This window comes from Tursiops truncatus, chromosome 15, assembly GCF_011762595.2.
Source record: "Tursiops truncatus isolate mTurTru1 chromosome 15, mTurTru1.mat.Y, whole genome shotgun sequence".
Classification (NCBI taxonomy): Eukaryota; Metazoa; Chordata; class Mammalia; order Artiodactyla; family Delphinidae; genus Tursiops; species Tursiops truncatus.
In genome coordinates, this window is record NC_047048.1 from 569,801 (window position 1) to 592,250 (window position 22,450).

The 22,450-nt window shown below is 65.3% G+C and overlaps 2 protein-coding genes across 10 annotated transcripts in view; one reads left to right on the forward strand and one right to left on the reverse strand.

Annotated features, from left to right (window-relative positions):
- Nucleotides 1-1,011: 1,011 nt before the first annotated feature.
- Nucleotides 1,012-6,631, forward strand: CYP2W1 (cytochrome P450 family 2 subfamily W member 1; the record flags this gene model as incomplete). Its single annotated transcript, XM_033840032.2, is given in 11 exon segments — nt 1,012-1,271; nt 1,273-1,321; nt 2,223-2,385; nt 2,700-2,849; nt 2,917-3,074; nt 4,341-4,514; nt 4,936-5,072; nt 5,158-5,344; nt 5,681-5,740; nt 5,742-5,823; nt 5,951-6,631. Coding segments are annotated over 11 exon segments (1,617 nt in total), but the record flags the coding sequence as incomplete, so codon positions are not given.
- Nucleotides 6,632-12,761: 6,130 nt separating this feature from the next.
- Nucleotides 12,762-22,450, reverse strand: part of CHLSN (cholesin) — a 96,671-nt gene continuing 86,982 nt past the window's right edge. For 3 of the 9 annotated variants that reach the window (XM_073791811.1, XM_073791809.1, XM_073791810.1), the window contains 3 exons: nt 19,750-19,910; nt 18,922-18,996; nt 16,976-18,272 (listed from right to left, as the gene is read on the reverse strand). In XM_073791811.1, the coding sequence (XP_073647912.1) occupies nt 17,987-18,272; nt 18,922-18,996; nt 19,750-19,910 (522 nt within the window). In that variant the 3' untranslated portion in view covers nt 16,976-17,986. The other 6 variants (XM_073791815.1, XM_073791812.1, XM_073791817.1 and 3 more) reach the window with 6 other exon arrangements.

The following is a 22,450-nucleotide window of genomic DNA, read 5'->3' on the forward strand; positions in this document are numbered from 1 at the left end:
TTTCTGTAGCCCTAGCTCCTGGCCGAGCCTGGTACGCGCAGGCACTCAGTAAATGCACACAGGACTAATTAAGTGAACTGTCCTGGGCGTACAGGAGCCCCAGCCTATGCACCCAGTAGGGGCCTTGGTACCAGCCGCTCAGCCCAAATGATCCGGAGACCTAGCAGTCAGAGAGGGGTCCTCCCTCACTGCAGCTCCACGGCTGTGTATCTGGACGGTCTGCCTGTGAGGTAGTGAGCACCCGGTCACGGGAGGTGTGCAAATCGGGGCTCAGAGCGGGTAAGGGCCCTCAGGCTGCCTTGGCTCTGGAGTTTGTGTAGGGGTACGCATGGTGCCCCAGGAGACAGGCCCCGGGGTGAGGGGCCCAGGGGCGTGGATGTGGTTCCCGCAGCCTCGTGTTGGGGGAGGCCCAGAGCAGGCCCAGCCATTTCAGGTGCCAACAGCCCTCCCACCCCTCAGAGCTCGTTTCCCAAACAGCACCTCCTCCCCTCCCAGCTGGGCCACCAGGGTTTAGCAGGCCACAGTGCAGCCCAGACGGGCGGGGGCTCGCCCAGCCCTGAGGGGTGGGCCCCTCTGAGCGACCCACCGCCTCGTCCCGGCGCGGCCAGGGCCTCCTGCCTGGGTGACAGTGCTCGAAAAGCCACCAAGGAGCAGACCGCCACTCGGGCGAGCTCTCCGCCGGGGCCTCTGAAGTCCCAGGATTCGAGGCGTTTGCTGCGCAGACCTCGTGGGCCGCTCCACTCCTGGTGTCCCCCCCGGCTCCAGGCAGAGAGGAGCTGGGAGAACACAGGTGGTGGTGGGTTTGGAAGAGGCCAAGGAGCCCTTCAGGGGGAGGCTCAGAGCCTGGGGAGGACGGGGCCCAAGGCCCCTGAGCCCTGGTTCTGACGGGGAGACCGGGCAGGGGCCGAGACCTGTGGGGAGCAGACTGGCCGCCATGCTGTGCGCTCCCCAGCAAGGCGGAGCCCCCAGATGGCCCCGGCCCCACCAGCCCCCACCACAGACTCGACCTAACATACCACGCACGCCTGTGGCTTTAAGCCGCCTGGCTGTCCCCTGCAAACTGCTCATTCCACATTCTTGGGGTGGTGGGGTGGGTGGGGCTCCCGGGACGCATATAAGGCACAGGGCGGCCGGGAGGGGAGCTGGGGCCTCGCCACCGCCGGCCTCACGGCCCTGCTGCTCCTGGGGCTCTGGGGGCTCCTCCGCACCTGCACCCACACCCCCTCCCCGGCCCCCCGCTGGCCCCCGGGGCCGTGCCCGCTGCCCCTCGTCAGGCCTACATTTGCTGCGTGTGGCACAGCAGGACCAGTCGCTGATGGAGGCGGGTCAGGGCAGGCACGTGCTCGGCTGGGCTCTGCGCCTGGGCCCCTGCCGGCCCTGAAGGCACCCCAGCCCCAATTTCCAGGACCCCCGTGGGGTGGGAGGTCCGTGCCCAGGGGACACAGGAGGCCCAAGTGCCCGCGTCGCCTCGGGGAAGAGAAAGACATTCCACCCCACAGGGAAACGGATGGGCGGACCAAGGAGCAGGGGGCCAGAAGTGGCAGGCCCGGAGCGCTCACTGGAGAAGGCAGCTTCTGATGAGTGCCTGCAGGAGGACCAGGTTTGGGGGGGCCTCGTGGGACGCCTGCTGGGTGTGGCTCCTCCCACCGGGGCTGGAGGCTGAACACCCTCGCCCACCTCGAGCTGGCTGACCCGCTGAAGCAGAGGCACAGGCCTGGCCCCGCCCTCGGGGATCACCCAGCCCACTGCCCCCTCCACTGAGCTCCAGCTCCCATGATCACTTGGCTGGGGTGCCTCCAGGACCCAACCACGAGGCTGCCTTGTGGCCCCCAGGCCCTGCAGGCGGGTGGGGAGCCGCGATGACCCGTGAAGTCAGCCTGCAGGCACCAGGGTTCTCAGGCCCTGTGCCCAGTGCCGGGCCCTGGAGGCCACTGTCTGCACGGCGGTGGCAGAGCGGGCAGTGGCCAGGAGTGGCGGGCCCTGCTGCCTCCGTGTGATCCACGGCAACTCACTTCCCACCCCCAGGCCTGTTTCCCCATCTGTAAAGTGGGGAGACAACAGCCCTCCCGTCCCAGGCAGGGGTGCCGGGAGGACAGAAGGGAGGGGCCCACACAGAGGCCCAGGGGCCTCTCTGAGTCCTCCACATATGGTGGGCGGGGCCTGAGGGGCTCCCAGGGGAGCTGGGGGTGGGGCCGCAGGCTGATCCCTGCCTGTCCCCACAGCTCGCGGAACAGTACGGGCCGGTGTTCGCTGTCCATCTGGGGCGCCAGAAGACGACGGTGCTGACCGGCTACGAGGCGGTGAGGGAGGCCCTGGTGGGCACCGGACAGGAGCTGGCCGGCCGGCCCCCCATCGCCATCTTCCAGCTCATCCAGGGAGGTGGGGGTAGGTGTGTGGCGGGGTGAGGGAGCTTCCACCAGGCAGAGAGGGGCCAAGGAGAAGGGTCGGTCCCCCTACCTGCGGCAGCTGGGGGAGCGCTCCCAGTGTGGCCCAGGGGGAGCGCCAGGGTGTCCACGCGGCAAGCTGGGCCCCCCGGGGACCAGGGAACACCAGAAAGGGCTGGGCCAGCCGAGGCCAGCTCCAGGGGCCAGACTTGGGGGAGGGAGTGAGGCCCCAGCCAGGCCCCCACCCCGTCGGTCAGCCCCCCGTTGCTCCCTCCTGCATCACCCGGGCCGCTCACGGGGGTGTCCGGCCCGCAGGCGTCGTCTTCTCCTCCGGGGAGTGCTGGAGGGCCACCCGCCAGCTCACCGTGCGCACCCTCCGCGGCCTGGGCGTGGGGAGGGCGCCCATGGCCGACAAGGTCCTGCAGGAGCTGAGGTGCCTCACGGCGCAGCTAGACAGCTACGGAGGTGAGTGGAGGCCAGCGCGCCCCCTTCCCGGGGGCCCCTCAGCTCTAAGGCCTCTCTCCGCCCCCAGGCCGGCCCTTCCCGCTGGCCCTGCTCGGCTGGGCTCCCTCCAACATCACCTTCATGCTCCTCTTTGGCCAGCGGTTCGACTACCGGGATCCCGTGTTCGTGTCCCTGCTGGGCCTCATCGACGAGGTCATGGTCCTCTTGGGGATGCCCGGCCTGCAGGTGAGAGGTCGCTGCTCCCCGCTTGCTGGGTGGGGGCAGGGAGAGCCGAGCTGCCGCCTCGGGAAGCAGCACAGCAGGCCCCAGGCGCGCTTCCACCGGCCACGCGACCCCAGGCCAGTCCCCCGTGCTCCTGGGAAACGAGGGGCAGGGGTCCTCGCCGCCTCCTCCACACCTTCCGTCAGCAATAGAGGCATCTGCTCAGAGGTGCGGGTGGGACCCGGGCATTTCTTCCCCGGATATGGGGCTCGATGTCCCCCAGGCCCCCAGCCCTTGAACCGGGGGTCCTCCCTCAGCCTCAGGAATCCCAGGGATCCATCCTGGCTCTCAGAACCCCCGGGGCTACGCCATTTCACTTTCCAGAAGGTAACTGTTGTCATCTGTAGCCCCCGTTACCAGTTTTAACCATAACGTGCTCAGGCACGCACGTTGAGGCAGGGTACGCACGTATGCTGGCACGTGGCTCACGTGTACTTTTCAGCCCCGTCTCTCCGGGACCCGAGCCCGTGAGCGTGGGGCGGGCACTCATGGCTTGGGTCCTGATTCTAAGTCATCCCTTGCGGCTGGAGGAGGCTCGGACGGGCAGGAAGATGTGGCCTCCGCCCGAGAGTAGCCTGGCCGAGTCCCGCCAGGGAGCCCCAGGAGGATGGAGGCCAGAGGGTCGGGGGCTCCAGGGAGACAGAATGTTCCGTGGCCTCCCGTGCCTGTGCCCCGTGTGATGGCTCGCATTCTGGGGGACACGGCGGTGCGAGTGTAGTCAGAGGGCGGCTGACAACCGTGTCAGACAGGCTGTGCCGTGAGCCCCGTTTCACGACGTCGTGAGCTGAAACTCTGAAGTTTGCAAGTCCCCGTTTTTCTAATGACCCAGCACATTCAAAGTTACTTCCACAGCGGCAGCCCTCGCCCTTCTCCGTCTTCCCCGCTTTGGTGGGTGGGGGAACGGGGGGGCCATGATGGCAGGCTCCTGCTGTGACTTGCACGGACCCCCAGTGGTGTTACCTGTCAAGCGGCCCCTCCTTCCTGCACTCAGGTAGACGACTTCATCAGAGCCCCTGCGGCTGCTGGTCCCACTGGGAGGGTGAGAGAGGGGCCCCGTGAGCAGGGAGCAGGTGCCCCCTTGTGGCACCTCTACCTGGGGTCTGGGGCTGCGCCAGGGGACCCCGGACAGGTGAGCACAGCTGCTGGAGCACGGATCCGCCCCTCACCAGGTGGGGCTGTGGCGCCTGTGCCCTCACCCCCCAACCACGCCGTCTTGCCCCCTGCCCCCAGGTGTTCAACATCTACCCTTGGCTCGGGGCCCTCCTCCAGCTGCACCGGCCCGTCCTGCGGAAGGTGGAGGCGGTGCGGGCCATCCTGAGGAACCTCCTGGAGGCACGGCGGCCCCCCGCGCCTGGGCGAGGGCCCGTGCGGAGCTACCTGGACGCCCTGATCCAGCAGGGCCAGGTGTGGGCAAAACCCACCCCGCCACCCAGGAGACCTGGGGGGCCTGCCGGGGCCCCACCCAGGAGGAGAGGGGCTGGGGAGGCAGCCATGCTGGCCCCACGCCATACTGCTCCACCTCCTGGTGGGGGGCCTGCTGGGGCCCCCCCCAGGAGGAGAGGGGCTGGGGAGGGAACCATGCTGGCCCCACGCCATACTGTTCCACCTCCTGGTGCGGAGCCTCTCTAAGCCTCAGTCTCCCCATCTGTGAAATGGGGCGGTTGTAAGGCCGCGGGGAACCCAGAATGCCGTAGGTGCTCGGTGGATCCTGGCGCTATCCTTCCCGCCAGGCCTCTGTCTTCTATGCCTTTTTTGAGCCTGGGGCTGGGGGGGGCGGTCCATGGAGCCAGCCTCCAGCTGAGCCCAGCCCCACCCACCTCTGCAGGGGAAAGACCCCGAGGGCCTGTTTGCCGAGGCCAACGTGGTGGCCCGTGCCCTGGACATGGTCATGGCTGGCACGGAGACCACGTCCGCCACGCTGCAGTGGGCCGCCCTCCTGATGGGCAAGCACCCGGCGTGCAGGGTGAGCCCGTGAGCCCGTTCCCGCAGGGCCCAGGACCGAGGGGCAGAGGCTCCCCGGGACGCTCGCGCCCACCCTCTTGCCCGCAGGCCGGGTGCAGGAGGATCCGGACCGAGTGCTGGGGCCCGGGCGGCCCCCCCGGCTGGAGGACCAGCGCTCCCTGCCCTACACCAACGCCGTGCTGCATGAGGTCCAGTGCTTCATCACCCTCCTGCCCCACGTGCCGCGGTGCACAGCCTCCGACACCCAGCTGGGCGGCTACCTGCTCCCCAAGGTGGGAGGGCCAGGCCCCCCACCCCGGACCTGTTCCTCTCGTTCACGGCAGATGGGGCTGGGGGTCTCAGGGACTCAGGTGCCTGATGCCAGGGCTCCCCATAGGAGGCAGGAGACGGGTGGTTCATCGGGGGGCAGCCCTCGGCCGCACAGCCCCTCACAGCAGACCCGGGGCCACACCACAGGGGTCCCCTGGGGCTAAGCACGAACCCCCAGCAGATCCCTGCCAGGCCCCGCCCCGCCTTCCCACCCCCCTCAGGGCCCCCTCCCTGTGCTCCCCGCCTGGGGCCACCTGGGTGGACGGGGCGTCCATCTGCCCACCTGCCGCCCCTCACAGGGAACGCCTGTGGTGCCCCTCCTGAGCTCCGTGCTCCTGGACAAGACGCAGTGGGAGACCCCCCCGCCAGTTCAACCCGGGCCACTTCCTGGACGCCGACGGGCGCTTCGTGAAGCGGGCGGCTTTCCTGCCTTTTTCTGCAGGTACCACAGCCCCGCGGGCGGCGGCCTGGTCCCCGGGGCCTCGAGAGCTCAGGGTCCCAAGCCCGCAGGGCTCCCCCCGCCCCGCCACGGCCTCCGGCACCCACCCCGCACCCTGCGTCCCCCGCAGGCTGCCGCATCTGCGTCGGGGAGAGCCTAGCCAGGTCGCAGCTGTTCCTGCTGTTCTCAGGCCTCCTGCAGAGGTACCGCCTGCTGTCCCCACCCGGCCTCAGCACCGCCACCCTGGGCACCATGCCCGCCCTGGCCTTTACCACGCGGCCGCAGGCCCAGGCCCTGTGTGCGGTGCCCAGGCTGCAGGGGCGCTGACCACGAGAGGCCTGGCCTGACTATGGGACAAAGTCCCAGGGCCGGGGAGGGTCTGAGTCACTCCCAGCTTGGGGTGCTCGGCAGGTGATGGAGACAGGACGGAAGGACGGATGGCTCCCCCCACTGGGCTCTCTGCCGTGGCCACCACAGGCTGCGTATCCCAACCCCGGCCTGAGAGCCCCACCCAGGCCTGACCCCGTTCTGCCTCTCCCAGGCCCTACACCACAGGGCAGAGCTGGGTTCCCTCCTCCCTCCATCCCTACACCCTAGGACATCGCTGCTGCCTGTCTGCACCTGGGCCCCCTGCAGACCCTCCAGGGCGCCCCCCCACGGGTGCAGCAGATCCTCACAGGCCTCCCCGCAGCTCCCCGCTGCTCCCTCCTGCATCCCCCTCCACACTGTCCCCATCTGGTTCCCCAGCAGGGCCAGTGTCGCCAGATAACACCTGCCAGGCACAGAGGTGCCACCCACCTGCAGCTGGGGATGCAGGCAGATGGCAGGGGCTGCTGGGCCCCGGGATGACGTCCACCCAGAGGCCAGCCTCAGACCAGCGTTCCCGCTTGCTCTGTGCCGTGCCCGGCCCTGCCCCGGGTCCAGCGGGTTGCCTGCAGACCCCACCCCGTTCTCAGGGGTCCTGGGCACCGTGCTCAGGCAGCACTCTGCCCCTGGAGCCAGGCCCCTGAGCCCTGGGGCCACCACAGAGACGCCCTTAGCAGAAGACAAGCTAGTTGAGGGGCAGCAGCCACCCAGAGGGCGACGGCGGGGCTCAGGTGGGAAGGATGAGTAGGAGTTTGCAGGGAGGCCGCCTCCACAAGCCTCTTCTCTGGTCCACTCTGACCCCCCACTCCTCTTCCACATCTGCCCCCAGACCCTCCCCATGAACCGGCTCCTTGTGTCTGCGTGGAGGTCACCTCTCCGAGGAAGAGCACAGAGGGGCCAGCTGGCGGTGGGTGGAGGGCCGGGCCCGGGACGTGGCAGGAGGCTAGCGATGCTGGCGGATTCTGCACAAGGTGCTGAGATCACACCGATGCCTTCCCAACACCTTGTCCGTGAGCTGGACGGGGGCAAACAAGCCGTGGCTTCCACCCTCCTGGAGCTCGGAGCTTGCCGCCTGGACCAGAGGGAGGCACAGGGCTCGGGGCACACAGGAAAAGCCTCTGTTCCCTGCTGGGCACCAGAGGGCCTTCCTGGAGAGCTGACACTGGGGAGTGTCAGATGAGTGCAAATTGAAAAGCCTGGGACCGCGCTAAGTCGCAGTGACCACGTGGGGAGGCTACCCTTGGGATGTGAACTGGTGAGCAGGGTGGGCTGGGAGAGCGAGGCCCAGGGCTTCCAGTGCCAGCCACCCTGTGACCCTCCAGGGGCTTCACATGGAACGACCCAGGACGCACCAGTCAGCACGCAGATCTTGGGGCAGGGGGTGGGGTGTGGGGAGGGGAAGCTTCCTAATAGTGAAGGGCAGGGCTGTGGCCACGATACGTCACAGTGGGCCCGGGAAGGGGAGGGTGGTCCCCACATCCCTGGAGGGGGATGGGGCAGGGCAGCGAGGGTTCACTGTCCTTCTCTTCTTGTCGGTTTGGAACACCTGGCGTTGAACGCGGGGCGCAGGGAGCCCGCCTCACCCAGGGCACAGCCGAGGTACCAAGCTTCGTTCCGGAGGCCACAGAACTGGCCCAAAGCTGCTGTGGGAAGAGACTCAGCTTTCTGGCAGCGGGCCCTGGTGGGATGAGGTGGGTACGGCTGTAAGGAGGGAAAATGCTAACATCGCCATCGCAAGACCCCTGCTCCCTGCCGTGGACCCAGAGCAGGAACCGTGGTCGCGGCACCTCCCGGGACATCCCACTGGGCCCAGGTGCAGGACCCAGAAGCTAAGGCGCTTATTTTCTAACTTACAAGAATAGGTGACAAGACGAACCACTTTCAAAGGTGATGTTAAGTTTTCTCAAAAGAACCTGGTTGGTTGGTTGACGGTTTACGGCAGTTATTTTAATTTGCCAAAAACAAATTTGAAAAGCCGTCCTGCTGGGTTGGAAGGGGTAGATCCTGGCAGAAAAGGATTTAAAGATGTGCTGCTCCGACTTCCCTGCTGGCGCAGTGGTTGAGAATCCGCCTGCCAAGGCAGGGCACACGGGTTCGAGCCCTGGTCTGGGAGGATCCCACACGCCAGAGAGCAACTAGGTCCATGCGCCACAGCTACTGAGCCTGCGCCCTAGAGCCCGTGCTCCCCAACAAGAGAGGCCACCCAATGAGAAGCCCGCGCACCGCAACGAAGAGTAGCCCCCGCTCGCCGCAACTAGAGACAGCCTGCGCGCAGCAACGGAGACCCAACGCAGCCAAAAATAAATAAAATAAACTTTTAAAAAATAAATAAATAAAAATACAAACGCGCTGCTGCTCGGGGCAGCCCGGCCCCACAGGTGGCCTCGGCGGCTCGAACGCAGCTGAGGGGGCGGGGCGCCGGCGGGCAGAGACACAGCGACACAGCTGCGAACAACGGTGACCCCGGGGTGTCCGTGCATGGCGTTGGGAGTTGGGGAACCCTGTTTCTGGGCCGAGGCTCTGGCGAGGATGGGGCTTCACTGGGGGACGCGCCTGGGACGTCAGGCGGGGGCTCGGCGCCCTCAGGCGGTGGGCTGCTCGTCACCTGCCCCAGAGCATCTCCGCCTCCCACCCCAGGGGGCAGTCAATCCAGTCCACATGCACATCTGTGGGGCACTGGGCAGAGGGCTGGTGTGAGCGAGACCCTCGTCCCCCCCAGTCCAGGGCTTGGGCCCCACCCTCTCTCGGCAGGGGACCCAGGCCTCCATTCTCAGGCTCCCCTTGCCCCCGCCTTGAAATGGCCAGAGCCGGACCAGCTGGCTGGGGCCCAGGAGAGCCGAGAGCACCTGGCCTCTGGGGAAACCGATCCCTTCCCCCTGCTTTATGTCGACACGAACGCAGCACGTTTTGCCAAGTTTGACGTCTGTCGTCTGACCCATGAAACCAACCCCTGGACCCGCCTGCCGGACTCAAACAGTCTGAAAGCTTCTTCAGCTCCTCAGCGAGGGAGGTGGGACTAGGAACTGGGGACAGTGGACATCTGCCTGGCCCCTGGGGCTGCCCCCGACCCCTGCCGAAAGGCAGAAGCCCTCCCCCCTACCCAGTGTGCAGATCGACCCCTGGGTGGGAGCTGACGGGTCAGTCATCTCACATTCTAGTTGGTTTTGTTGGTTTTGTTTTTCTTTTTTTTTGCGGTATGCGGGCCTCTCACCGTTACGGCCTCTCCCGCTGCAGAGCACAGGCTCCGGACGCGCAGGCTCACCCGCCATGGCTCACGGGCCCAGCCGCTCCGCGGCATGTGGGATCTTCCCGGACCGGGGCACGAACCCGCGTCCCCTGCATCGGCAGGCGGACTCTCAACCACTGTGCCACCAGGGAAGCCCTGTTTCATTTTTTGAAGTATTTTTCTTACTGTGGTAAAACAGAGAGAACACACAATTTACCGTCCTACCCGCTTCTCAGTGTCCAGTTCAGGAACGTCTCGCTCGTTCACGCTGTTGAGCAACCGTCACCACCATCCACACACAGAACATTCTCGTCTTTCCAAACTGAGACTCTGTCCCATTAAACACCAGCTCCTCTCCCCCTCCCGCAGCCCTGGGCCCCACCGCCTACTTTCTGTCTCTCCAGGGACCCGCAGAAGTGGAATCACACAGTGTTTGTCCTTCTGTAAGGGTTTGTCTCACTGAGCATCATGTCCTCAAGGCCCATCGCGATGCGTCCGTTCCCTCCCCCTAAAGGCTCAGCCACGGCCCATCCTACGGATGAAGCGCCTTGTAACTGCTCACCCTTCGTCGGACACGCCAAGCTTTAGATCCTGCTTCTCGCTGGCTGTGCGGCTTTTGGGAGAAGCGTCCGCGGGCAGACGTCCATCAAGGGCCCCCGGGCATCGTGGGTCAGGAGGGGGCAGGTGGGCTGGACGTGAGGACTGGGCTCACGTGGGTTGGTCAGTCCCTGGACAGTCTGTTCCCAAGGCTGCAGTGCCCCAGCCTCTTGAGGGGGAACCTCTGGGGGCCGGCGGGTGGCTCTTGGTCCAGACCTGCCTTTGGTTCCAGGGCTGGCCCCTGCCACACCGCATCAGCCCTAAAGTACAAGCGAACCCTCCAGAACAGACATACAGGCTGCGGTCTCAGCTCCCGGGCCTGCGGGGGCTTTGACTGGAGACGTTCTTCTGTGAGTCCAGAACCCAACAGTGTTGCGTGGCCGCCACCCACCTCGCAGGGCAAACCCGTGGTGGGGGAGAGCACACTGGGGGCAGGGGTCCCGGCTCGGGCGTCTAACTTCCCGAGGCCCCTCCGTTCCAGCTTCCTTCCCGCCGTGCAGGGACACTCTGGCTGGTCACTGTATCCTTACAGGACCGACGGGACACACTCAACACCAGTTTACCCAAAGTGGACGCGAACCTCCTGGGGGTGCAGAAGCAGCTGAGTCCCCACATCCCACAGGCGAGGCCAACAGGAAACACCTGCTTCTCAGCCATAACCTTACAACTACTGGCTCCGGGGCGGTGGCTTCCTCGGAGGGCCAGCGTGCGGGGGGCTGAGGCTCTGACAGGCCAGTGAGCCTGGCCGCACCTCAGAAAAAGCCCCGCCAGCTCCATCCTGATCCCTCGGGGTGCCGTGGCCGCTGACCTGACGGACGCCCGGGACGCCCCCCACAACAGGTGGGGGAGCTCCACCTGCCCCCTCAGGGAGATGCTCCTCAGCCCACGGACGGACAAGGCGGCCGGCGAGCCTACTACCCTCGTGCAGCCACCAGGCTCAGTCCCTCCACATCAATTGACCCCTGGGGCCATCAGAGTGCCACCTATGACCACACAGGGACCCCAGGAACCGCCTGCACCCTGAGCTTGGTCCCACACCAAGCGATGCATCACCTCCCCTGTGCCTTCTGCCGGGGGGACGCCGCAGAGGACGGCACTGCACACCCTACGGGAGCCGCCTAAGTCGGTGTCCAAGAGCCTCTGTGCACAAGGGGAGCGCCTGGCTCTCCTGGGCCATTTCCCATTAACAGCAGATGAGGACCTGGTACCACCACGTTTCCCTTTTCGATTTGGCTGCCAGGAAACCCAGAGCTATGTTCTTGATCACTCAACCCGGATCCCTTAAGGAGAACCTGCCCCTTCCCTGTGTCCTGTGGACCTTCCTTTACTGTACGTCTATGCCTCAGCCCGGATCTCTTAAAGAGAACCTGCCCCTTCCCTGTGTCCTGTGGACCTTCCTTTACTGTACGTCTATTTCTCAGCCCGGATCTCTTAAAGAGAACCTGCCCCTTCCCTGTGTCCTGTGGACCTTCCTTTACTGTACGTCTATGCCTCAGCCCGGATCCCTTAAAGAGAACCTGCCCCTTCCCTGTGTCCTGTGGACCTTCCTTTATTGTATGTCTATTTCTCGTGTTTTTAAAATGCCTCAAAGCTTAGGGACAGTGAGGCTGGCACCCGGGCGGCGGCATCATCCACAGGTTACCTGCAGAACCGCGATGGCTCGTCGTCACAGGGTGCTTTCCCGTCGGGGACCTCACCTCACCTGAGGGCCTCCAGGAGGGCTGGGCCTCCTCACTCCGTCTCCAAGGTCTGCAAGGCCAAAGGAGGTGCCTGGCCAGTGGCTCCCACCCAGAACTGGACGTGTGTGCGTGTGTGCCCAGCGGGCGGGGGCAGGCCAGAGGCCCCTCAGGGAGCAGCACAGCAGCCCCTCATGGGGGGGGAGCAGATGAGACATCGGCGTGGACGAGACTCGCCACGTGGGGTGGCGTGACCCTGAGTCCGGGGTCACAGGTGAGAAGAGGGAAAGGCCCCAAGTGGTCAGCGAGGGACCTGCCCGGGCCCTCGAGACGTGTGGCCCTCCTGGGCTCGGGTCACCCCCCCTCGGGCCACCACCCCCACCTCCGCCATTCAGACACTGAATTGAACTGAACTGAACTGGGGATGCTGCTCTGAGGCGAGATCCCCGAGGGCCACGGTCGGGGCCCAGCCAAGCCAGGAGTGGCCACAGGAAGGCCCGGGACCTCATTCTGGAATAAAGGGCCCCCGTTACTCACGGGCTGTCAGCATGGAATTCACGACAGAGCTGCCCACGTGACGCAATCTCTCGGACTCTGCTTTCCTACTGCCCCCTGGTTACGTGGCTCACAAACCCGCAACCGGAGCAGGACTCCGGGCTCGGGCCCCTCTGCTTCACTCGGGGTCACCTGGGGCGGCTCCCCCCACCCCATCACGGGAGCCTCGAAGCCACGTGGTGCCCATGCGTCTCCCAGGCTGGAAGCTGACCACGCCGAGGGGCAGAGCATCACAGACTCGGTGGAGAGTTTCAAAACTGCACAGTCACCCGCCACCACGTCTGACTGTCTGTGGAGACGGCCTGGCCGCACGCGCTCCTCCGGGGATGGGGGACAGAGCAGGTGCTTCCCGGCTGGGCAGGTGCGGGAGGGCAGCGCGTGTCCCCTGCCGACACCTGGAAACATGGCCTGAAGAGCAGGGGTCAGCCTGCAGCCAGAAGACTACACGAGGGGCTCGCTGGGACGCCGTCCCGGGAGGCCACGGAGCCCACGCCCCACAGGCAGGGAACGAGTCACGCGACAAGAGCCACAGCCTCCAGAGGCCGGTTTTTATTGAAAATACACCCGGGTTTTCCCTGGAAGTGGCCAGCGGAGCCGTGGCTGCCTGAGGGGGGAGGCGACACGGATGAGCCACAGCGCGGGCCCCTAGGTGAGCGCAGGCAGGTGGCCAGGCGGCCGGCGCCGAGGGGCCGCCAGACCCGTGGGGGCCAAGCCCCCACACGGGTGGACCACAGCGGGCGTCTAAGACACCCCTGGGCAAAAACGGGCATTTCCCTTAATAAGCAACTTCCTTGGGGGCCTGAGGGCCACTGGGAGGGCAGCTTATTTCAGAGTGACTGCGTTCTGCTGTGAAGGGGTTAAAACTGTCATCCCCTATAAACAATTTCTGGCCAAGGAATCAGGAGAGAGCAGTGGTCCCTGCAAGGGTCAGGGGCCAGGAGGGCCAGGGACCCCACCCCCGCACCCCCGCGCCGCCCGCTAGGAGAGCAGCTGCAGCACCTGCCGGACGCGCTGGGTTCTCCCCGGCAGTGGGGCGTCGGCGCTTGCACCCGCTTCGTCCAGCTCCCGCATCAGCACCTCTGCCTTCCGCACCGTCAGCTCGCGGGCCTGGCCCCTGAGCCCCTCCAGGTAGGCCAGCAAGGTGGAGAAGTGCTCGTCGGGGACCTGGACGGGGCAGAGAACACTCGTCAGGGCTGGGCGGGTGGCGCGTGGAGATGCAGGATGTCCACACTGCGGGCCCCGGGCCTGCGAGGGGACCGTCCAGCCCTCAGCATCCTCAGGCCGGGCCCCGAGGAGTTGCTCCAGGACGACGGGCTGGGGGAGGTGGAAAGGGCGGCCAGCCCGCTGTCCTCTGCTGGCCCCCGCTCTTCTCCCCACACACTCCGGCTTGCGTTCCAGAGGCTGGCAGACGTCAGTTTTCACGCCCTCCTGAAATGCCACTAAATCAACAGTAAGCAGATACATTTTTAAAGAGATAAATCAGGCTTCCCTGGTGGTGCAGTGGTTAAGAATCCGCCTGCCAATGCAGGGGACATGGGTCCAAGCCCTGGTCCGGGAAGATCCCACATGCCGTGGAGCAACTAAGCCCACGCACCACAACTACTGAGCCTGCGCTCTAGAGCCCGTGGGCCACAACTCCTGAGCCCGTGAGCCACAACTACTGAGCCCGTGTGCCACAACTACTGAAGCCCACGTGCCTAGAGCCTGTGCTCCACAACAAGAGAAGCCACCGCAATGAGAAGCCCTCGCACCGCAACGAACGGTAGCCCCCGCTTGCCACAACTAGAGAAAGCCCGTGTGCAGCAACAAAGACCCAATGCAGCCAAAAATAAAAAAATATAAATAAATTTATTTAAAAAATAATAAAAAATAACAGATAAATCTCTTAGAACAGAGAGAGCAGAGGAAAGATAAGAGTGACAACGTTCTGGGGCTGGAGATGAATGACGGTGACTCAGCAGATCTGACGAAGGTGAAGCTCAAGCTGAGAAACGCCAATCGCGCTGCAGACCATCCCCGCCCCCAAGCCCGGGACTCCACAACTGGCTGTGTGGGCGCTGCTGGAAGCGAGAGTTAAAGGATGGGGCTAAAAACAGGGGCGACTGCAAGTCCACTTCGAAAGCAGCAAGTGACTCACACTGACTTCAAAAGCTGAGGGCCACAGGGAGGAGGGACAGGTGCCCTGAGCTGGCCCAGTGGGGAGTGGGCGTGGGGCTGTGCAGGAGTGGGGGGTGGTCCTGGGGAAGGAGGCCCAGGCAGCATCCCCCAGCCTGGGGCTCCGATTCCTGCGGCATCGCTGGCTTGGCCCGGCCCAGGCTTTGCACCCCGCTGTCCCCCACCCGCCCAACAGCCACGGCCTGACTTCAGAACTCAGCTCACAGGTGCCTCCTCCACGGAGGGTCCCCCACCCCCCATCAAGTGCACACAGGGCCGAGTCCGCCCTCAACTTCCCCGCCGGGGAGCCACTTAACCATCATAATGAAAGCTACACAATCGTCACAGATGGTGACAGCGGCCCCAGATAAATGGATTACAAGCCACTGAATAAAACAGCACAGTCCACGCTGAAGCGGGAAGCCACAGTCCACTGGAGCGGGGTGGCGAAGCTCCTCCTTATCGGAGACGGGATGAAGGGAACAGAAGAGCCCCAGACAGGGCCACAGCGGGCTAGTGAGAGTGACGAGAGACGGGCAGCCCCCAAAGACACGTGCCTGTTACTGAAAGAATCAGTAACTCTGTAGGAACAAACCCGACAGCCACCACCTGCGTCACGTGATCAACATCGACACCAAGCCACCACGGACCAGCTACGAGGAGAACGAACACATACGTTTCTTTCCCCGAGTCCGGGTGGGGACCTAACCAACCACGCCGGCCACGCCCTGCCACACGACTGCCCTTGCAAGCACGTCAGGGTCACGAGGGTAAGATGAGGGACGTGCCAGACACCGGGTGAGCGCGGTTCTCGACAGGCCCCCGCCCAAGGATGCCACCAAGAACGTGTAGTAGTGACGTGACGTGGAGCCCTGACTCAGGCTGGGATGTTGTCCCGTAGGACGCCCTGACGTGTAGCAGGCGCACACTGGAGTGTCTGGGGGTGACGGCAGCTCCCAGCCTCAGCCTGATAGCCACACCCCACGAGGATCCACAGGGGAGGGTGGAACTTCCAAGCACGCGGACGGTGGCCCTCCTGGAACCGCAGCCGCCTCCTGCAGCTGGGAGCCTGGAGCTCCACGATGAGTCCGGCCGCTGGGCAAACCTGGCAGGGGTTCTGGCTCCCTGACACTGAGCGGGTCCCTCCCTGAGCCCGGGTTTCATCTCTGTAAAACGAAGGGCTGGACGGGTGCTCCCACAGGGCACCCCCCCCGCACCGAGTGTGCACCCACCTGGTCACGGTCGTACATATGCAGCAGCAGCCAGGTCTGCCTCGTCTTCTGAAACCTCCAGTTCTCGTGCTGCTGGGCCCAGCTGGGGAGGCAAGGACACGACGTCTCAGGTACTGCACAGGAGGAGCCGGAAGGCCTGCACCCAGTGGCCTGGGTGGCCTTTCCTTGGCTGGGGGGGCGGGACATCTGCAGAGGACCCTCCCAGCGCGAGGGCGGGAGGGGGCTCTCAGGGTTCTGCACCAGGAGGACCGTCGCCCCTGCACGCCTGCCGGGGGCCCTCGGCCAGGACGGCAGGACCAGGGGGCACAAGGACACTTTCTTTCAGCCCTGCACGGCCATCGTTCCACGACCCTAACGTGAACACTCTGAATTTCACAAACTCAGTCCTTCTTCCAGAAACGTTTATCGTGCAGGACGGCAGGACCGCCGACTGGAGCAGGCGTGGCCTTCACGCCACGAGCTGGGCATCAGGGAGGAGCCAGGAGCCCTGACCCCAAGGGCCACGCAGGGGTCCCATTGGCCCAGCCTGCACGTCACCACCCAAGGGCCTCAGACGCACCGGGCCCCCAGATGATGAGGACGCTGCGGCAAAGCGCGGCTGGTCCCGTGAAGCCCAGGCTGAAGGGGCCCGAGGTGGAGGAAGCAGGCCACGTTGGGAGCTAGTGCCCAGGGGAGACCCGAACGCTGGGGCAGAGGCCCCGAGACGGACAGAGGTCTGTGTCTGGGACCCGGGCGCTGGCGGCGTGGAGTGGGCAGAGTGCGGGCTCTGGGGCTGCAGGACGGCAGGAGGGTCGGCCTCCCTAATCGCCCAGCCGGTTCACTCTCTCAGGACAAGCAGCCCCGTGGCTGGCGGGGCTGAGGCAGAAGCACACGCTTCACGCCTGTGGAGTTTCCCACATGCCGTGTCACGTGATGGCACGACCACCCAGGCCCCGCCCCACATCTGCCCGGGGACCATGGGCACTTCGCGTGGCAGCCACCGATGAGCCGGACCTGGCCACAGCTCCTGGGGGACCAACACCCTGCCTGTGCCTGGAGTCCCGCCTCCAGCGCTTAGTGGCAAGGCCGGGGCAATGTGTGTGCCCACGACAGGGCCCAGCTCAGTCTTCTGCACCCGCAGGGGCGCCTCACCAAGAGGAGGGGGAAGGGAGGGAGGTGGGCGACTCGAGGGAGGGAAGAAAGGGAGAGAGGAAGGGCCACCAGGCTGGGGAGTCAGCGGCCCCTGGCCATCTCCTCAGGCTCCTCTGCTGGCCCGACTGGGAGGGCACGCTCTGTGTGGGCCGCCGCCACCAGTGGGACCGCTCCCTGCTGCCAGTAATGACGTAACTGTCTCTCGGCTCCAAACCCACCGCTCATCCTCTGCCTGCGAAAGTGGAGATGGGCCCTTCAAGATGCTTCCTTCCCAGACGGAACGAAGTTACCCAGAAGATGCTGGACACACGCGGTGGGGAGGAGGGAGCTTCCTTCCGAGCGTGGGCAAGCAGCCCTCTCTGGTGTCCACGTCCACGGGGCCCCCCGTGGTTCTGCAGTGCACCGCTTCCCCGCAAGTGTGCTGGCGCAGCTCCTGTGACCTCCCTGCTGCCCGTGAGCCCCTACGCTCCCTGGGCTCGGCCCGGCCCCTCACATCTGCTCCTCTGCAGTCTCCACAGGGCTCTCGCTCTCGCTCCAGTTAAGCAGTCTTTATAATAAAGAATGCCCCCGCACTGGCCCCAGTTCAGCTACTGTGTCGTTCCACCTGCATCGCGCCCTGGCCAACTCATCTGCCCTGGAAGACCTCGCTCTTCCCAGGGTCTCAAGGTCCCTCCTGAGCTGCCAGAGGGTTTGGGAGGGAAGGACCACCTCAGGCCTGGCTCCCTCACTGCTGCATTGGTGACGCAGAGGAGCTGGGCATCGGCCTGAAGCACTCCCTCCTCCCTGACCCCAGGGCTGTGACCAGGGTCACCTCAACCCTGTGGTCCGCCGGGCCCCAGAAGCGGCTCGGGTGTCTGGAGCATCGGACTGGCTTCAGATGGGCTGTCCGGGCCCTCGGGGAGCAAAGGGCACCCGGCTGGAGGCCTGGGGGTGGTGCGGCCCCACGGAAATCCACAATGGACAGAGGAGGCTCCCAGACACACCAGGACCATGTGAATGATGACCGAGTGACCACGGGGGCCCCCAGCCCCGCCCAAAAATACCTCCCCAGAAGGCAGGGACCCACAGATGGAGCATCTGCGTGACTTTGGTGAGCAGGGGAAGTGAGAGGTCAGAGGTCAGCAGGGAGGGAGCACGGGCCCCGGGGGTGAGGGCCGAGCCCGACCCTCTCAAGGGGGTGCTGCACCGCGAGCAGCTCCCATGAGGACGCGGCTCTCAGCACCGTGAGGTCAGGGCCGAAGGATGTTCTTACGACCCAGAGGGGTGAGAGGCAGGTACGTGCGCTGCCTGCGGTGCAGGACCCAGATGTGACGGCTGCTCTGAAGCCACAGCACCCCACAGCTTCTGGTCCCCTGGGGAGCGCTGGGCAGGGCCGTCTGAGCTGCTGAGTGGGTCCGCTGTCCCCTCCCCAGGACCACCGTCTTCAGAGCAGTCCCCCGAGTGACAGCGGAGCCTGCAGGTGCCTCTCTTGGCTGCCTTGTACGGCCGTGCTCACCACGGAAAATATCACCTAAGCTGCAGGTGAAAGGTGCCGGGACAGGACCAGGTGTCAACGAGGGGCCTGCTGGCCATCCCCGTACCCCCCACCCCCTGAACACAGCCCAGGGTCAGGCCCAGGGTCAGGGGAGGCTGCCGGGCAGCTCCCTCCGCCGGTGCGCAGGCTGGGCCTCCCCTCCCGCTGGGCTCCACGTGGCCCCTGCAGTGCGAGGAAGGCACCCGGACTTCCCTGGGCGGGGAGGGAGGCACTGAATCGAAGGCGTGTTTCCTACAGGGAGGCGGGCAGACCTTAACGGGAGCAGGCCCCCACGAAGAAGGGACAGCGCGCGCGGAGATTCCAGCAGAGCCGAAGAAGGGCTGCTCCCGGGGGCTCAAGCAGGCCCAGCACAAGGCCCGAGGCTCCCCAGGGCACCCGTCCCGGTTACGGCCTGTGCCCCCTTTGCGCCAGAGCAGGCTCCGGCTGGGGGAATGGCAAGCCCCAGTCCATCCAGCAGGTGGGCGCCCTGCCCGGGCCCAGCGGGGGCCCAGGCTTGGGAGAGACGCGGGGTAGCGTCTACTGCTCTGCCGCAACCTCCCGGGCTTCAGAGACGGCAGGGGGAGCGGGGGGGGACGGGGGCACGGAGGAGGCGGAGGCCTGGACCCTGGGCTGCCTGTGCAGCTGACTCACCGGTGCTCAGCCCGGTCCAGGAATCGGGAAGATTCCGCTTCATACAGAGCCAGGGCGGCCGGGCAGCTCCTCCTTCTTGGAAGACAGGGCTCTGAAACGCCCCCTCCCAGCCTATCGCTGGGTTCACACACGTCCTCAGGCCCCCCTGCCCTCCCAGAATCATCTGCAGGGCCCCCAGGAACTCTGTTCTTGAACCGGCTCCAAGCCACCAACCCCAACCCTTGGCTGGGTCTCGAGGACTCCACGAAAGAACACAGGTTCCTGGAGGGAGATGTGGGGTGTGTGCGACCTGTGACGAGAGTGATGGTGGAGACAGCAACAATGCTGATGGCGGCAATGACGATGGGGTGGTGACGTGGATGGTGATGGTGGGGGGGTGACGTGACTGGTGGTGGTGGTGACGTGAATGGTGACAGTGGTGACGTGGGTGCGGGTGGTGATGTAGGTGGGGTGACAAGGTTGACAGTGGCGGTGCGATGCCATCCTCAGCACAGGGCCCGTGAGTCTTCCATGGTGGCTCCAAGGCCATTATTTTGTCAGGTTGTCACAACACTATGAGGGGCAGGTGAGTGAGACTCTTCACCTGCATTTTGTTGATCTGAGGTGGAGGCTGAGGGGTAGCCTTGCCCAAGCGCCCGCAACTACTGACCTGTCACCGCTGACCCCGACGGCTGAAGCTGCGCTTCCGGGCGCCAGACGCCCAGGCGGGGAGCAGGCGGCTCCCCTGGCCCCAGACACAGCCGCGGAGGCTGCGACCACCCGCCCCCCCCGGGGGCCCTGAGCCCCCAGCCCGTGTCGGTCTGCCTGCATCCCTCCGGGGCCGCGCACCTGCACAGGTAGTCCAAGGCCAGCGCGGCCCCCGAGCGCCTGGCTGCTGGGCTCTGGGCCACGGAGATGCCCGCTTCCTGCAGCCGCCTCCGGGCTTCTTTCTTCCTCTCCTTCTTCAGCTTCCTCTCCAGGACCCTCTGCTCCTCCGGGGACGCGGCTCCCTGGAAGCAAGGGCACCACCATCAGGGCTTCGGGAGCAGGTGCCACCGCGGCTCCCTGGACCCCGTGGCCCACGCTGGGCCGCTCGTCCCGGGATCCCGGGGGCAGTCCTGCAGGGTGGGACAGGTGCTGCACGCACCCGCCAAGGACCCCCCCCCCCCAGGCTCCAAGGGCGGCAGGAGGTGCCTGGGAGAGTCTCTCGGGGGCTGAGCAGGAAGGAGGCGCTGGGACCTGTGATGCGATCCCCTACCCCACAAACCAAACAAGAGCGGAGTCCAAGGTCTCCTGATCACCCCGGAGGCCAGACCCAGCGAGTTCACTGTGATGCAGGCCGGAAGCCCTGGGGACCCGGCCACGGCTCCAGCACTTCCAGGGAGGCCTCTGGCGCTGGCCCCGCACACCCAGCGTCCACAGCCCCCATCCCGGAGAGCAAGGCCCAGTGGGGACCCTCTCATGCCCCGGCAGGCAGGCCGTCACAAATGCCAATCCCTGACCACCTTTGTGTTCCCACTCCACTCCCGCTCCTTCCGGAATCTTCTCAAACAAAAGAGCTGCTTTCCCCAGCTCCTCCTCCTCTGTGAACCATCTGGGATTTACCTGCCGTGGAGCTTCAGGGCTGCACCGGGTGACTCCTGGCAGCCCTGACACGGGATGCACAGCCCACCTGCCCAGGAGGCGCCTCCGTATGGGGCTCAGGGCTCCTCTCCCGGGGAGGAGTGGCGACCCGCCGCCTCGCATGGATGCTCCACGCAGACCCGACCCACACTGCACTGCAGCCGGGCGGGGGGAGGGGGAGGGGAGGGGAGGGGAGGGGAGGGGAGGGGGAGGGGAGAGGGAGAGGAGGGGAGAGGGAGGGGAGGGGAGGGGAGAGGGAGGGGAGGGGAGGGGAGAGGGAGGGGAGGGGAGGGGGAGAGGGAGGGGAGGGGGAGGGGGAGGGGGAGGGGAGGGGGAGAGGCAGGGGGCAGGGAGGGGGAGGGAGGGGCCAGTGAGGAGAGGGAGAGGGAGGGGGGAGAAGCAGGGAGACAGTGAGGGGGAGAGGGAGGGGGAGAGGCAGGAGGCTGGAACACCCTGGAGGACAGGGCAGCAGGGGCTCTGACCACACAGCTGCCCGAAGGGTGTGTGTTTGCTTTAAAAATCACAACCATGCCTGAAACACCAACGCCAGTATCAGCCAGACTTCCGCTGACAGGGAATAAAATCAGATTTTTAAAACAAGGTATTCTTCACTGGAGTAACACTGGCTCATAACGTTATATAAATTTCTACTTCTGCGGAGGCAACAGTGTGCTCACAACCAAACCTTTAGTTTCCATCTGTCACCCTGGGGTTGAGCCTCTAACTTGCCCCGCCCTCCCCCGTCCCTCCCCTCTGGTAGCCACCACACTGATCTCTGCATCTTTGGTTTGCCTCCTTGTGTTTTAGATTCCACGTGAGTGAAATCATACTTATTCCAGCACTACTACACCCTCCAGGCCCTTCCACGTTGTCACAAATCCGAAGTGGGGTGCACTGGGGTCTAGGAGACACACCCGCTGGCTCACAGGGAAGCTGGCACTAAAAGCAGCAGGCCAGCCCTGCCCCTCTGAGCCACACAGGGGGGCACTGCACCGGCCAAGAGGCCCTAAGTCCCAGGGAAGGGTCAGGGCTGGGGATTGGCCAACACTGACTCCCGAGGGAGGCCAGCAGGTTGGGCAGGTCTGGGAAGGGAATGGAAGGGTCAGAGGCATCTGCCCCCAGGGTGGATGCAACTCCCCCCATGGCTCCCACTTGTCACTAGGACACGGTGGTGTCCTCCAAATCCAGGTCCAGGCCCCTGCTGCCCAAGCCCCTCTGACCCTATGGGGTGCTGGCTGCTTCCCCGAGGCTAAGCCTGGTCACACAAGAGACGGGAGCCAGGTCCCACTCCCTGAGGGCTCTTGGGGTACTCTGCAGGCCCAGTGATGGCCCGAGGTGCCACTGTCCCCACGGAAGGGCACAGGAGGGAGGCTGGAGGGGAACATGGCCAGGGCTCTAGTGTGGGCCTGGGAGGGAGGGGACGTGGACCCTGGCAGTCCCATGGAGGGGGGCACCTGAAGGGTCCAACTGCCTCTCCTGGGGCTGCTGGCACGTCCAGCGTTAAGGATCTAGGTCTTGTGTTAGGCACGGACTCTGGAAACTACGAAAAGAGCTTCTTTCAATCACTCTCGCTTTGGCCGGTGGTGCCCCTGACGTGGCAGTGGGGGGAGCCCACACTCCGTGGCCCCCGAGAGGAGCTGTTCAGAGCCATGAGGCCCAGGGGCCAGGCAAGACACAGGGGCGCAGCAGCCAGGGGAGCTGGGGGCCCGGGGCAAACGTTGAGCTAACTGGACTCTCAAGAAAAGCTAGAAACACATGTTTACAGGTGAATCTCCTAAACTTTAAATGCTGGCTATTCCAAGTAAACAACGTAGGCTACCGGGCCAAACCCTGGTGTGGACCACGTGAGGAAGCCAGCACCTCTGAGCCCCTGGGCTCTGCACACCTGCCCAAGCCCCAGGGACGGTCCCCCTGTGGGACCTGTGTC